At 52.0% G+C, this 14,568-nt stretch overlaps 1 protein-coding gene across 1 annotated transcript in view; it reads left to right on the top strand.

Annotated features, from left to right (window-relative positions):
* Positions 1-14,518, top strand: part of DNAH1 (dynein axonemal heavy chain 1) — a 69,137-nt gene extending 54,619 nt beyond the window's left edge. Inside the window, exons 49-77 of the mRNA XM_073564470.1 lie at positions 4-212; positions 290-461; positions 536-727; positions 1,629-1,739; positions 1,820-2,005; positions 2,151-2,342; positions 2,420-2,587; positions 3,219-3,410; positions 4,536-4,667; positions 4,740-4,865; positions 5,027-5,146; positions 5,240-5,389; positions 6,012-6,172; positions 6,366-6,591; positions 6,679-6,874; positions 7,131-7,282; positions 8,165-8,361; positions 8,456-8,600; positions 8,676-8,834; positions 8,944-9,075; positions 9,146-9,316; positions 9,538-9,717; positions 9,795-9,971; positions 10,771-10,938; positions 11,014-11,144; positions 11,218-11,362; positions 13,102-13,308; positions 13,777-14,011; positions 14,086-14,518. Coding sequence (XP_073420571.1) covers positions 4-212; positions 290-461; positions 536-727; positions 1,629-1,739; positions 1,820-2,005; positions 2,151-2,342; positions 2,420-2,587; positions 3,219-3,410; positions 4,536-4,667; positions 4,740-4,865; positions 5,027-5,146; positions 5,240-5,389; positions 6,012-6,172; positions 6,366-6,591; positions 6,679-6,874; positions 7,131-7,282; positions 8,165-8,361; positions 8,456-8,600; positions 8,676-8,834; positions 8,944-9,075; positions 9,146-9,316; positions 9,538-9,717; positions 9,795-9,971; positions 10,771-10,938; positions 11,014-11,144; positions 11,218-11,362; positions 13,102-13,308; positions 13,777-14,011; positions 14,086-14,207 — 4,854 coding nt within the window. The 3' untranslated portion in view covers positions 14,208-14,518. The remainder of the gene's footprint in view (positions 1-3; positions 213-289; positions 462-535; positions 728-1,628; positions 1,740-1,819; positions 2,006-2,150; positions 2,343-2,419; positions 2,588-3,218; positions 3,411-4,535; positions 4,668-4,739; positions 4,866-5,026; positions 5,147-5,239; positions 5,390-6,011; positions 6,173-6,365; positions 6,592-6,678; positions 6,875-7,130; positions 7,283-8,164; positions 8,362-8,455; positions 8,601-8,675; positions 8,835-8,943; positions 9,076-9,145; positions 9,317-9,537; positions 9,718-9,794; positions 9,972-10,770; positions 10,939-11,013; positions 11,145-11,217; positions 11,363-13,101; positions 13,309-13,776; positions 14,012-14,085) is intronic.
* Positions 14,519-14,568: the final 50 nt, after the last annotated feature.

Raw genomic sequence — 14,568 nt, 5'->3', positions numbered from 1 at the left:
AAGATCAAGAACGAGTCTTTCCTTGAAGACATTAACAACATCCTGAATTCAGGGGACGTCCCGAACCTGTACGGAGCCGAGGAGCAGGATCAGATTGTCTCGGTCATGAAGCCTGTGGTACAAGACATGGGGCAGCAGCCAACCAAAGCCAATCTGATGGCAGCCTACACACGACGGGTGAGGAACAACATCCACACGGTGCTGTGCATGAGGTATGCGTCCCTGACACTTCCCATACCGGAGCAACGTGAGCATTGGTGGGTGTCTCATCATTGCTCCTCTCTCACAGTCCGATAGGGGAGGTTTTCCGCTCCCGACTGAGGCAGTTCCCATCCTTAGTGACCTGCTGCACCATTGATTGGTTTGACGAGTGGCCGGCAGAAGCCTTGCAGTCAGTGGCCTCTTCATTCCTGATGGATATTCCAGAGCTCGAGTCCAGAGACTCCGTGATCCAAGGCATGGTAGGTTGGAAACACCAGACATTCTCTTCATCTCGTAGCCGCCGTCCATAATCCTGTGCATTCTCCGGCTGCAGATCCACATGTGTGTCGAGATGCATCAGTCCGTCGCTGTCAAGTCCAAGCAATACCTGGCGGAGCTCTCGCGGCATAATTACATCACACCCAAGAGTTACCTGGAGCTGCTGGGTATATATTCTAGTCTGATCGGCAAGAAACTGATGGAGATCAAGATGGCCAAGGAAAGGATGAAGAGTGGGCTAGATAAGGTGAGGATGAGGGTCCCACACATGACAGATCTAGAGGGGTCACTGTCCCCTTCCATCTATTGTATTTCTTTTCATTCCACCAAGGATCTCTATATTTGTTTCCCAATACTGCCCTTCATCGGTTTAAAATCTTATATTTGCCACATGTGGGAACTTGTCTCCGACATTCATGGATGCACACGAGGTCGTCTCCATAAGAAATAAACCCGTCTCTGTTATGGGATAAAACTCCCCTAATTTTTTGTGCGATCTATTTTAAACCCTTGCAACAAGACTGAGGATAAAGAAGACCCCCATCTGCAGGCAGCTGTTACGGGGTCTTGCCTCTTGTTGCAAGGCTCAATAATTGGTCATGTGTTGAGGTATGGGGTCGTTGCTTCTTGTAGGTTGCTTTATGCCTTCTGGAAGAGAGATATTCCACGATGTCCCTTAAGACTCCTGCCAGCAGGTGGTCCCCAGATGGAGGGGCTTTACCACTCGTCCACTATAATAATAATAATCTTTATTTTTATATAGCGCTAACATATTCCGCAGCGCTTTACAGTTTGCACACATTATCATCACTGTCCCCAATGGGGCTCACAATCTAAATTCCCTATCAGTATGTCTTTGGAATGTGGGAGGAAACCGGAGTACCCCGAGGAAACCCACACAAACATGGGGAGAACATACAAACTCCTTGCAGATGTTGTCCTTGGTGGGATTCCAACCCAGGACCCCAGCTAACCACTGAGCCACCGTGCTGCCCTAGATGCCATTGGTGACACAGGACTGCACTCTTCCAATGTGGAGGGATCCGGATGCCTCTGTCCTCACCTCCCCTCTCTGTCTTTGGACATTCTGCACCGTCCGAGTCATGGCGCAGTCTGACTTCATCTCATTCTTGCTCCGATTTTCTCAGCTCCTTCACACGGCCGAGGATGTAGCCAAGATGCAAGATGAACTGGAGACGATGCGGCCATTGCTGGAGGAGGCGGCACAAGACACTGTCACCACTATGCAGAAAATCCAGGTAAAACAATCTCTCTTGTTTCTCGAAGCATTTTTATATTTTTTGCTTCCATCATGCTAAAAGTAGGAACTTTCTTCTAGGAAGACACTGTAGTAGCTGAAGCCACCAGGACCTCAGTGCAGGTGGAGGAAGCCAAGGCCACAGAGAAGGCCGGCAAAGCCCAGGAGATTGCAGACGATGCCCAGAAGGACCTGGACGAGGCTCTGCCGGCCCTAGACGCCGCTCTCGCCAGCCTGAAGTCTCTTAACAAGAATGATGTCACCGAGGTAGGTGAAGTGCGCTGGTCGTGTGTGCCCGTCTCTGGGACAGATGAGCCTGATGACGAGATGCCATGCAATGGCACAAAGCAGCAAAGTGCAGAAATGCGTCGTTCCAGGCAGTAAATCTGTATGTGGGACCCTCCACCATCAGGTCCGGGCCATGCAGCGCCCCCCTGTGGGAGTAAAACTCGTTATTGAAGCCGTCTGCATAATGAAAGGTGTCAGACCAAAGAAAGTGGCCGGAGAGAAACCTGGTAGCAGAGTAGACGACTACTGGGAGCCGGGGAAAGGTCTTCTGCAAGACCCCGGCAAGTTTCTGGAGGGGCTGTTCAAGTTTGACAAGGTAGTAATCAAACACACATTCACCCAAAAGGGCGAGGAGCTGAATTCCTGATCTCATAGCCGCTCGTCTGTCCTCAGGATAATATCCCAGACACCGTTATCAAAGCCATACAGCCGTACATCGATAACGAGGAGTTTCAGCCGGAGGCCATCGCCAGGGTGTCAAAGGCCTGTACCTCCATCTGCCAGTGGGTTCGGGCCATGCATAAATATCACTTTGTGGCAAAAGGCGTGGAGCCCAAAAGAGTGAGTACAACGAGCCCGTGATCGATACAAGCCTTGTTCTGTATATGGGGGATGATTGGCCTGCTCTTACTGTCAGGAATCCTTTCCATCTGCGAAGGTTAAAGGTAAATCCCCACTGGACAGAAAAATCTGATACTAGTTCTGCTGATTCACCATAAATCCACTGCGGAATTTCCACGCATAAGGTGTAGATTTTGCTGCAGATTTGTGGAGCAATCGCTTCTATACATTGAATGGTGGGAAATCTGCAGAAACGACAGCTGCACCGCAGATCATTGCAGAGAACTTCCACATGAGTTGGATACGATCACTTAGTCCTGTATTCTGCTGTGGATCTTGTATTCTGCTGTGGATCCTGTATTCTGCTGTGGATCCTGTATTCTGCTGTGGATTTTCCACTCTTAGATTCACACAGAACATCTGCCGCCTTTCCCACCCGTGTGGACAAGCCCATAATCTGCAGCATTGGAAGGAGTCTCTGCAGTAACAGCAAAAACAGATTCACAAAGGGAGTGCTGGTGAACTGTCCAAATGGCAGCCATCTTTTTTGTGATCCCATGATCATGTCCACAGCACCTGGCGGTAATTTCCATTACTCAAACGCATTACCACATATGACTGTTTTCTGCAGCAAGCGCTAAAAGAAGCTCAGGAAGATTTAGCCGAGACCCAGAAAATCCTGGATGAAGCCAAAGCTCGACTGTACGAGGTGGAGGAGGGGATCGCGACGTTACAGGCAAAGTACCGGGACTGTGTGTCCAAGAAGGAAGAGCTGGAACAGAAATGTGACCAGTGTGAACAGAAGCTGATCCGCGCTGATAAGGTAGATGACACCAGTGCTCCCACCACGTACATGTGCCTTTGTCAGAGCCATGATCGCCATCCTACATCCATCTGATGGTCTCCTTTCTCGTAGTTGATCCCATCTCTCATCCATCTTACCGTCTCCTTTCTCATAGTTGATCCCATCTCGCATCCATCTGACAGTCTCCTTTCTCATAGTTGATCCCATTTCTCATCCATCTGACAGTCTCCTTTCTCGTAGTTGATCCCATCTCTCATCCATCTGACGGTCTCCTTTCTTGTAGTTGATTCCTTCTCTCATCCATCTGACGGACTCCTTTCTCGTAGTTGATCCCATCTCTCATCCATCTGACGGTCTCCTTTCTAGTAGTTGATCCCATCTCTCATCCATCTGACGGTCTCCTTTCTTGTAGTTGATTCCTTCTCTCATCCATCTGACGGTCTCCTTTTTTGTAGTTGATTCCTTCTCTCATCCATCCGACGGTCTCCTTTCTCGTAGTTGATTCCTTCTCTCATCCATCTGACGGTCTCCTTTCTTGTAGTTGATTCCTTCTCTCATCCATCTGATGGTCTCCTTTCTTGTAGTTGATTCCTTCTCTCATCCATCTGACGGACTCCTTTCTCGTAGTTGATCCCATCTCGCATCCATCTGACAGTCTCCTTTCTCATAGTTGATCCCATTTCTCATCCATCTGACAGTCTCCTTTCTCGTAGTTGATCCCAACTCTCATCCATCTGATGGTCTCCTTTCTAGTAGTTGATCCCATCTCTCATCCATCTGACGGTCTCCTTTTTTGTAGTTGATTCCTTCTCTCATCCATCTGATGGTCTCCTTTCTCGTAGTTGATCCCTTCTCTCATCCATCTGACTGTCTCCTTTCTTGTAGTTGATTCCTTCTCTCATCCATCTGATGGTCTCCTTTCTCATAGTTGATCCCATCTCTCATCCATCTGACAGTCTCCTTTCTCATAGTTGACCCCATCTCTCATCCATCTGATGGTCTCCTTTCTTGTAGTTGATCCCTTCTCTCATCCATCTGATGGTCTCCTTTCTCGTAGTTGATCCCTTCTCTCATCCATCTGACGGTCTCCTTTCTCGTAGTTGATCCCTTCTCTCATCCATCTGACGGTCTCCTTTCTCGTAGTTGATCACTGGCTTGGCTGACGAGCGGCAGCGCTGGCAGGATACGGTCCTAAATCTGGAGAAGCTGCTGGTGAATGTTACGGGGGATCTGCTGCTCTGCGCCGGCTTCCTGGCTTATCTAGGACCATTTACGGTGAGGATCTGGTTTGATCTTGCTGTTGTCTCTCATACTTTGCACTTCATTGATTTCCTGTCGGCCCCCCAGGGACAATACCGGACCGCTCTGTTTGAGCAGTGGACTAAGAAGCTGAGGGATCTGGAGGTGCCGTGCACACAGGAGCCATCACTCATCGTGACACTGGGGGACCCTGTGAAAATCCGCTCCTGGCAGGTGAGATGCTGATGTTCCTGAACAATGGTGATCCCTAACCCTTCTGACTCGGCCAATGGCTGCAGAGGCCGTTGGATGCTTCATTTTCTGCTCTGTTTGCTCGATGTGGGAATGAAAGGAGCTTCTTTGTTATCGCATCACTGTAATTACCCCCATTGCAGATTGCAGGACTCCCGAACGACACGCTGTCGGTGGAGAACGGAGTGATAACTCAGTATTCCCAGCGCTGGTCTCATTTCATCGACCCCCAAGGTCAGGCCAACCGGTGGATCAAGAACTTGGTGAGTTGTCCCAAGGGGAATGTGGAAACCAGTCAGTGATCCTAATCCACAGCATGTGGTACGTATATATGTCTCACCGTTACCACTCCACAGGAGAGAGACCACGGCCTGGACGTGGTGAAGCTCAGCGACCGTGACTTTCTGCGCAGCTTGGAAAATGCCATCCGCTTCGGGAAGCCGTTCCTGCTGGAGAATGTAGGAGAAGAGCTGGATCCTGCGCTGGAGCCCGTGCTGCTCAAACAGGTGACCCGCGGGGAGAGTCACCCAGAAAAGGTGGTGCCAAAATCTCTGCCGTATATGCCAGATGCCAGGATCCCTGCGTAGTACACATGTAGCAGGGATTTTACAGCAAAAAAGTGCACCAGTAAAAGGTGCAAAACAGCGTAACGTACCGGTGTAGTGACGTATCGGTGTACTGTATCGGCGTAACATATAGCTGTAATGTATCGGTGTAACTTACGCCACGCAAGAGTTGGAGTAAGACCGTATCTAACATGTTGATCAAGGTGCAGCAATCTTGCACACAGCGTTCGCCTTATCCTCCTCTTTGCTGCTGCTCAGCAACTGACAGCTTCATGCCAGACGGTCGTTTAATGGCCCATGTAACGCATTCAGGCCGATGAATGTCCTCGGCAGCACATACCGCTTCCATCAGATGATGTGCTGCTGACAACGATGCTCAATCATGATCACACTCAACGGACATAGCTGCCGGCAGGACCGGACGATCATGGGGACGAGGGTTCCTCCTAGCACTCGTTCCCTCATTCTCGTCCCTTCTTTTATCGTGACCTAAAACATGGCCTGACGTGTCTGATCTGTGACTGCCGCCTGTTTACCTTCTGATCCTCCCTCCACATCGCAGACATACAAGCAGCAGGGGAGCACTGTCCTACGCCTGGGCGATGCCGTCATCCCATATCATGATGATTTCAGGATGTACATCACAACCAAACTGCCAAACCCCCATTATCCCCCAGAAATCTGCACCAAAGTCACGCTCATCAACTTCACGCTTTCTCCCAGGTAAAGGGCATTTGCTAAAATCTGTACAGAGGGGTGGAAAATGTGCTGCCATGAACAGTGCCCTGTGTGCGTCTGCCAGCAGCGGTGGGCTCTCACCCATCAGCCTGACCGCTATTGACATGTCTGACTGGTGTGTGTGATCACTGATCGAGTCTCCGTTCTCCTAACGCCATCCCTGGTCATCTGCCTCTAGTGGCCTGGAGGACCAGCTCCTCGGACAGGTTGTGGCTGAAGAACGTCCAGATTTGGAAGAAGCCAAGAATCAGTTAATTCTCTCTAATGCTAAAATGCGTCAGGAACTGAAGGAAATCGAGGACCAGATCCTGATGCGTCTCAGCTCCTCGCAAGGAAACCCGGTGGATGATGTGGATCTGATCAAAGTGCTGGAGGCCTCGAAAGTGAAAGCTGGAGAGATCAAGGTGAGTGATCAGCAGATCACAGGGATCGCGCTCATCACCAGCCATCGTTCAATGACTTTTTCTGTGAATTTCTTCTTTTCAATACAGGCAAAGGTTCAGGTGGCGGAGCAGACAGAAAGAGACATCGACATAACACGGCGACAGTACGTGCCCGTAGCTGTGAGGACGCAGATCCTGTTCTTCTGTGTCTCGGACCTGTCCAATGTGGACCCCATGTATCAGTACTCGCTGGAGTGGTTCCTGGGGATCTTCTCTGCTGCTATCGCCAATTCTGAAAGAGCAGGTAATGCCCCAAAATCCGTGTCTTCATCCCCTCTAATATCTGGACCCGATTACCCAGCTGTTATGGTGAACATGGCTGCATTTACCGGCCGAGCTCAGATCTGCTGCGCTTGTTCAGTGGCTGCGAGGTCCCCGAGTACCTTCTGCCCGTGCCAGCCTTCAGTGTTCGGTCACCATGCGGCTTCTCATCACACTGTGCACGATCTGCACATTATCAGTGGCTTCAGACGACCTGTAATCATCATTTTCTTCTTCAGAAACCGTGGAGAAAAGAATCGACAACATCAACTCGTTCTTCACCTTCAGTCTCTACAGTAATGTCTGTCGCAGTCTCTTCGAAAAGCACAAGCTGATGTTCTCCTTCCTGCTGTGCGTGCGGATCCTCATGGACAAAGGGCTCATTAATGTGGTAAGGGCGCCATCATGGGTGTCAGGGCGTCATCGTGAGTGTAAGAGTGCCATCATGGGTATCAGGGCACCATCGTGGGTGTCAGGGCGCCATCATGGGTGTCAGGGCGCCATTGTGAGTGTAAGAGTGCCATCATGGGTATCAGGGCGCCATCGTCGATGTCAGGGTGCCATCATGTGTGTCAGGGCGCCATCGTGAGTGTAAGAGTGCCATCATGGGTATCAGGGCGCCATAGTGGATGTCAGGGCGCCATAGTGGATGTCAGGGCGCCAACGTGGATGTCAGGGTGCCATCATGGGTGTCAGGGCGCCATTGTGGATGTCAAGGTGCCATCATGGGTGTCAGGGCGCCATCGTGGATGTCAAGGTGCCATCATGGGTGTCAGGGCGCCATCGTCGATGTCAGGGTGCCATCATGGGTGTCAGGGCACCATCGTGGATGTCAGGGCGCCATCGTGGATGTCAGAGCATCATCCTCAATGTCAAGGTGCTATCCTTGGTGTCACGGTGCTCTTAATGCCAGGGTGCCACCTTCGGTGTCATGGCGCCACCCTCGGTGTCAGGGCGCCATCCTCGGTGTCAGGGCGCTGTAGAGTAAGGGGACCCGGCAGAGAGAAACACTTGGGCTGTCGGGACTATGCTCGAGCACTGGAGGTATAAGTCACCACCGCTGCACCTTGTAAATCTAAGCCTCAGTCACATCACTGCTGGTGAGAGATAATTGCGTGATCGTGCCCCTGGTGAACGTGCGCCAGCCACTATGGGGACAGGAAGGCATCGATGTCACGTCAGTGGTCCGTCACTATTCTCTCAGCGTGTCCTTCCAGGGCCTATAGAGAAGATATCACCTGTAACTACTGATCCCGATACTTTATGTATACAGGAAGAATGGCGCTTCTTGCTGTCCGGCGGCACGGCGCCCACGCAGGCTGACAACCAGTGTGCGGAATGGCTGTCTGAGCGAGCGTGGCGGGACATCCAGGCCTTGAGCACACTGAGCAACTTCAGTAGCATAAAAGAGCAAATCCTTCTCCACCGCGAGGAATACAGACGGATCTGTGACAGCGCCGAGCCGCAGCGGTGAGCATGACCACCATCCTGTGTGTGACCGCCCGGCATCCATGGCGGTAATATGCCCTGGCTGGTCCATCACCTGTACTCTTCTGATTTTCAGGGAAGGTCTTCCTGGTGAATTGGACCAGAAATTAGATTCCTTCCAAAAGCTGCTGATTCTGCGATGTCTACGGGGTGACAAAGTGACCAATGCCATGCAGGACTACGTCTGCCAGCAGCTGGGCCAGCGCTTTATTGAGCCCCAGGTGAGTGGAGCCGGCTGGCTCGGGGGATGTAGCGCTGCTCAGCACTGTATTTGTCATTTTCATGCTTGATTCCAGACTTCGGACCTGGGAGTCATGTACCGCCAGTCGTCTCCGGTGACTCCGCTGATCTTCATCTTGTCGCCCGGCACAGATCCGGCCGCCGATCTCTACAAATTTGCAGAGGAGATGAGATTTTCCAAGAAGCTAACTGCAATATCTCTGGGTCAGGGTCAGGTGTGTATCCCCCTCACAGCCATCCACCCCGCCACCACACCTTCCTGCAGGTCCGAGCTCCCGTCACCTCCATTGTCATTCCTGGAGATTCCCATTGTTCTATCTACAGGGTCCTCGGGCTGAAGTCATGATGCGTAACGCTATGGAGCGCGGAAAGTGGGTGTTTTTCCAAAATTGCCACCTTGCCCCGAGTTGGATGCCCTCGTTAGAAAGACTAATAGAGAGTATAGACCCAGATAAGGTGGGTACTTGCCCCAGCTCATCGCCCACATTCTGTGATGCCCCTGTGTCATGGCTGCTTGTTCCTTTAGGTTCATCGGGACTTTAGGCTTTGGCTTACCAGTATGCCCAGTAACCAGTTCCCAGTATCCATCCTGCAGAACAGCTCTAAACTCACCATTGAGCCTCCACGCGGCGTGAAAGCAAATCTCCTGCGCACCTACCTGAGTCTGAGCGACGCGGAGCTCAGCGAGTGCAGGAAGGTGGGTATCCTCCGCCGCTCAGTGCCCCCGTATGTGTCCTGCGCCCCTGTACTGCCGGCGGTGGAGTTGTGAGTCCCAGGCTTTAGCAGGTTCTGCCGTGTAACTTCTGTTTGTGCTATCGCGGATGGCGGAGCTTCCTGGATGACTTTTACCACCTCTTCCATAGGACAAGTTTCTCCGTGAACTTCCATCTCATTTTCTGCACCCGTTTTTCTCCTCAGGCTCCTGAATTCAAGGCGCTGCTGCTGTCTCTCTGCCTCTTCCATGGGAGCATCCTCGAAAGGCGAAAGTTTGGACCATTGGGGTTTAATATCCCCTATGAATTCACAGACGGAGATCTCCGAATTTGCATTTCTCAGCTGCGCATGTTCCTGGAGGAATACACCGACATCCCCTACAAGGTGCGGCCAGGCAGGGCCATTGCCTGTAAGTGGCATCAGACTCGGGAACGCAGGTGACATCTGTGCTCCTCCGGCAGGTCCTGCGTTACACGGCCGGGGAGATCAACTACGGCGGCCGTGTCACCGACGACTGGGACAGACGCTGCCTACTGAACATCCTGCAGGACTTCTACCAGCCCCCGGTTCTAGAAGACGGGCACAAGTTCTCCGAGTCCGGGGTGTACGGTCAGATCAGCCCGGCCTACGACCTGAACGTGAGGATCCGTCCTGTTTGCTTGCATCGATGCCGCCATACGTAGATACGTGTGAGACGTCCATACTGTCTGCGCCATATACTCCTGCGCTCTGCTGATGCTGCGTCTGTGCAGATACTCCCATCACTGACAGATTTCAGAACATGATTCATATTAACCCTAAGAGGATACGGCCGCCGTCAGGGACCGGTTTTAGAATATATGGATTTCAGTTTCATTAATAATTTTGTACACCTTGGATTTTACAGGCTCTTTGGTTCCCTGCATATTACTGGCTGCAGGATGAGTTCAATGAGAATCAGTCAGTGAGCTCATCCAGATAGGGAGATGGTAACACCTTTATGCCTTTTACAGGTCTCATCTCTGCTGATTTAAGATCACCTGAATGTTCAGCTCAACTTTGATGTGGTCCCTGGTTATAAATCAGCACATTGGAGTTCAGAGCAAGTCAGATAAGAGTTATGAACTCTGACCGCGCTCACTGACATATTCTCTGGTAACTCATTCTGCAGCTACTAATATGCAGGTAAATAACCTGTAAAATCAAAAATGTGCAACATTTTCATTTGACAAAATGATTTCTAGCCCTAAATACATGTATTTAAGTGCTGAAGATCCAGGAAGTCAGGACGCCGTGGGGTTGATGCAGAACTGCCGTGAAGGTTTTGTATGCAGCAGTCCACAGCCAGGACCGTGCGGAGCAGTGACCGTGCTGAACATTCGGTGTAGGCCTGGCACTGTGTTGTAGAGCAGTCTGTGCTTTTACATTGTGACACTTCTCTTCTTCCTCCACTCTCAGGGTTACCTGCAGTACATCCGTTCTCTTCCGCTCAATGACATGACGGAATTGTTTGGGCTCCATGAAAACGCGAACATCACCTTTGCGCAGAATGAAAGCTTCACCCTCTTAGGATCTCTGGTGACGCTGCAGCCACGGACACAGAGTACAGGGGGCAGCCGTGATGAGGCGAGTACCACCACCATCGTCATGCACAGGGGGACTCAGGGGAGGGAGGGTTAATATTGCTGCTCGTTTCCATAGATGGTGGAAGAAATCGCTGAAGGGATTCTGAAGAAGATTCCTCAGCTCATCTCAGTGCCGGACGTGATGGCCAAGTACCCGGTCCTGTACCAGGAGTCCATGAACACCGTACTGGTACAAGAAGTCATACGGTGAGGGCCGAGGGAGCGGCAAGACCCCTGCGGTGGAGCAGTGCAGATAAGTCATTGGTTCCTGTCCCCTCAGGTACAACCGGCTCCTCTGCGCCCTCTTCCAGACACTGAGAGATCTGCTGAAGGCCATGAAGGGCCAAGTGGTGATGTCCTCACAGCTGGAGCTGATGGCAAACAGTCTGTTTAATAACGCAGTGCCAGAACTCTGGAGAGTGAAGGTGAGTGTCCGGCTCCTACCTACAGCCCCCGGGGTGTCACCTCACATATCTACAGCTCCCGGGGCGTCACCTCACATATCTACAGCTCCCGGGGCGTCACCTCACATATCTACAGCTCCCGGGGCGTCACCTCACATATCTACAGCCCCCAGGGTGTCACCTATCTACAGCCCCCAGTGTGTCACCTCACATATCTACAGCCCCCGGGGTGTCACCTCACATATCTACAGCCCCCGGGGTGTCACCTCACATATCTACAGCCCCCGTTGGGTCACCTCACATATCTCAGCCTCCGGGGTGTCACCTCACATATCTACAGCCCCCGGGGTGTCACCTCACATATCTACAGCTCCCGGGGCGTCACCTCACATATCTACATCCCCCAGGGGGTCACCTCACATATCTACAGTCTCCGGGGCATCACCTCACATATCTACAGCTCCCAGGGGGTCACCTCACATATCTACAGCTCCCAAGGGGTCACCTCACATATCTACAGTCTCCGGGGTGTCACCTCACATATCTACAGCTCCCAGGGTGTCACCTCACATATCTACAGCCCCCGGGGTGTCACCTCACATATCTAGAGCCCCCGGGGTGTCACCTCACATATCTACAGCCCCCAGGGTGTCACCTCACATATCTACAGCCCCCGGGGTGTCACCTCACATATCTACAGCCCCCAGGGGGTCACCTCACATATCTACAGCCCCCGTTGGGTCACCTCACATATCTCAGCCTCCGGGGTGTTACCACACATAGGTTACACCCTGGGGGCTGTAGATAACATATCTGCTACCTCCGGGGTGTCACCTAACATATCTACAGCCTCCAGGACGTCACCTCACATATCTACAGCCCCCGTTGGGTCACCTCACATATCTACAGCCCCCGTTGGGTCACCTCACATATCTCAGCCTCCGGGGTGTCACCTCACATATCTACAGCTCCCGGGGCGTCACCTCACATATCTACATCCCCCAGGGGGTCACCTCACATATCTACAGCTCCCAGGGGGTCACCTCACATAACTACAGCTCCTGGGGTGTCACCTCACATATCTACAGCCCCTGGGGTGTCACCTCACATATCTACAGCCCCTGGGGTGTCACCTCACATATCTACAGCTCCCAGGGTGTCACCTCACATATCTACAGCCCCCGGGGTGTCACCTCACACATCTACAGCCCCCGGGGTATCACCTCACACATCTACAGCCCCCGGGGTGTCACCCCACATATCTGCTGCCCCTGGGGTGTCACCTCATATCTACAGCTCCCAGGGTGTCACCTCATATCTACAGCCCCCGGGGTGTCACTTCACATATCTACAGCTCCCGGGGTGTCACCTCACATATCTACAGCCCCCGGGGTGTCACTTCACATATCTGCTGCCCCCGGGGTGTCACCTCACATATCTGCTGCCCCCGGAGTGTCACCTCACATATCTACAGCTCCCGGGGTGTCACCTCACATATCTACAGCTCCCGGGGTGTCACCTCACATATCTACAGCTCCCAGGGTGTCACCTCACATATCTACAGCCCCCGGGGTGTCACCCCACATATCTGCTGCCCCCGGGGTGTCACCTCACATATCTACAGCTCCCAGGGTGTCACCTCACATATCTACAGCCCCCGGGGCGTCACTTCACATATCTACAGCTCCTGGGGTTTCTCGTCTCTTATTTGCATAGCGCGCTGTGATAACCTGAGCTGTCTAACATTGCTCTTGTTTTAGGCTTATCCATCCCTGAAGCCGCTGGCCTCCTGGGTCATAGATCTCCTGCAGAGAATGGATTTCATTCAGAAGTGGATCACAGACGGGATCCCTGCCGCCTTCTGGATCAGCGGACTGTTTTTCCCGCAGGCGTTCCTCACTGGGACTTTGCAGAATTTTGCAAGAAAACACGTGATTTCCATTGATACAATCTCCTTTGATTTTAAGGTGAGATTGACACCTGCTGTTACCTGAACCTGCATTGTATACAAGGGCACGTTCACACGGACCCGAACCTGCACTGCACACGAGGGCACGATTACTCAGACCCGAACCTGCACTGCATACGAGGGCACGTTCACACGGACCCGAACCTGCACTGCACACGAGGGCACGAGCACACGGACCAGAACCTGCACTGTATGTTAGAGTACGATTACATGGAGATTATTTTTCAAGTGGTTGAAAAAAGTGATTCCTGAGGAGGCCATGAAAGCATTCTGTGAGCACATACTATTTATCTGAGCTTTATGTGAGAGCCGCTTGTGCCGACAACCCTTTCCTGAACTCTATATTGCTTATTTCTCAGCATTGAACACTGGCCCCGCCGCCATGTTGTACCGCAGTAGACGCCCCCCTGGATGTATTTATGCGATTTTAGCAATACGATCTATCGCTTGTTTGTATTCGCTCCAGGTCCTCGGGGAAACAGTGACAGTGCTGCGAGAGCGCCCCTCGGAGGGATGCTACATCTACGGTTTATATCTGGAAGGAGCCGGCTGGGACAAGACCACAATGCAGCTGGCAGAGTCCAGACCCAAAGACCTTTACACAGAGATGGCAGTCATATGGCTGCTCCCGGTGGCTGAGCGCCGGCCGCCCGTCTCTGGGATGTACCTGTGCCCCATTTACAAGACGCTGACCAGGGCAGGTGAGGGAGCTGTCGGACTGTCTGCTCCTGGCGGACGTCTTATCATATTGATCATGGATTCTTCTTCTTCCTAGGAACGCTCTCCACCACCGGACACTCCACGAATTACGTCATCGCCGTGGAGCTTCCCACGCACAAGCCCCAGTCCCACTGGATAAAGCGTGGCGTGGCCCTCATCTGTGCCCTGGATTACTGAGCACAATCTATGCTACAACTGTAACGAAACTCCAGCTAGTCTACACACCGTGCCGCAGATCAGGCGTCTCCAGCTAATTTCTATCCTCTGTATAAAGCGTCACCAGTGACCGCCGTGCGTCTGATGGTCGTCATTCCTGAGAAAACTCCAACACATTGCAGGAGATTGCTGGGAGTAGTAGTAGCTATGAGCATTTCTGATCACATTCACCAACTAATAGGGGAGGTTGTAGTCTTTCATGTGATCACTTTTGTTACAATGAGTCAGTGCAGAGGATTGTGTGGCTCGGATAAATTAGTTACAAACCTTGATTGGTTGACGTTTTTTTGCGCCAGGTTCTTCAGTTGGCGCTCAGGTTCAT

The sequence above is a fragment of the Dendrobates tinctorius genome, unplaced genomic scaffold, assembly GCF_039654945.1.
Source record: "Dendrobates tinctorius isolate UK_male_01 unplaced genomic scaffold, ASM3965494v1 ptg000455l, whole genome shotgun sequence".
Classification (NCBI taxonomy): Eukaryota; Metazoa; Chordata; class Amphibia; order Anura; family Dendrobatidae; genus Dendrobates; species Dendrobates tinctorius.
The sequence above is the reverse complement of the archived record's forward strand: the minus strand, read 5'-3'. Positions and strand labels throughout refer to the sequence as shown.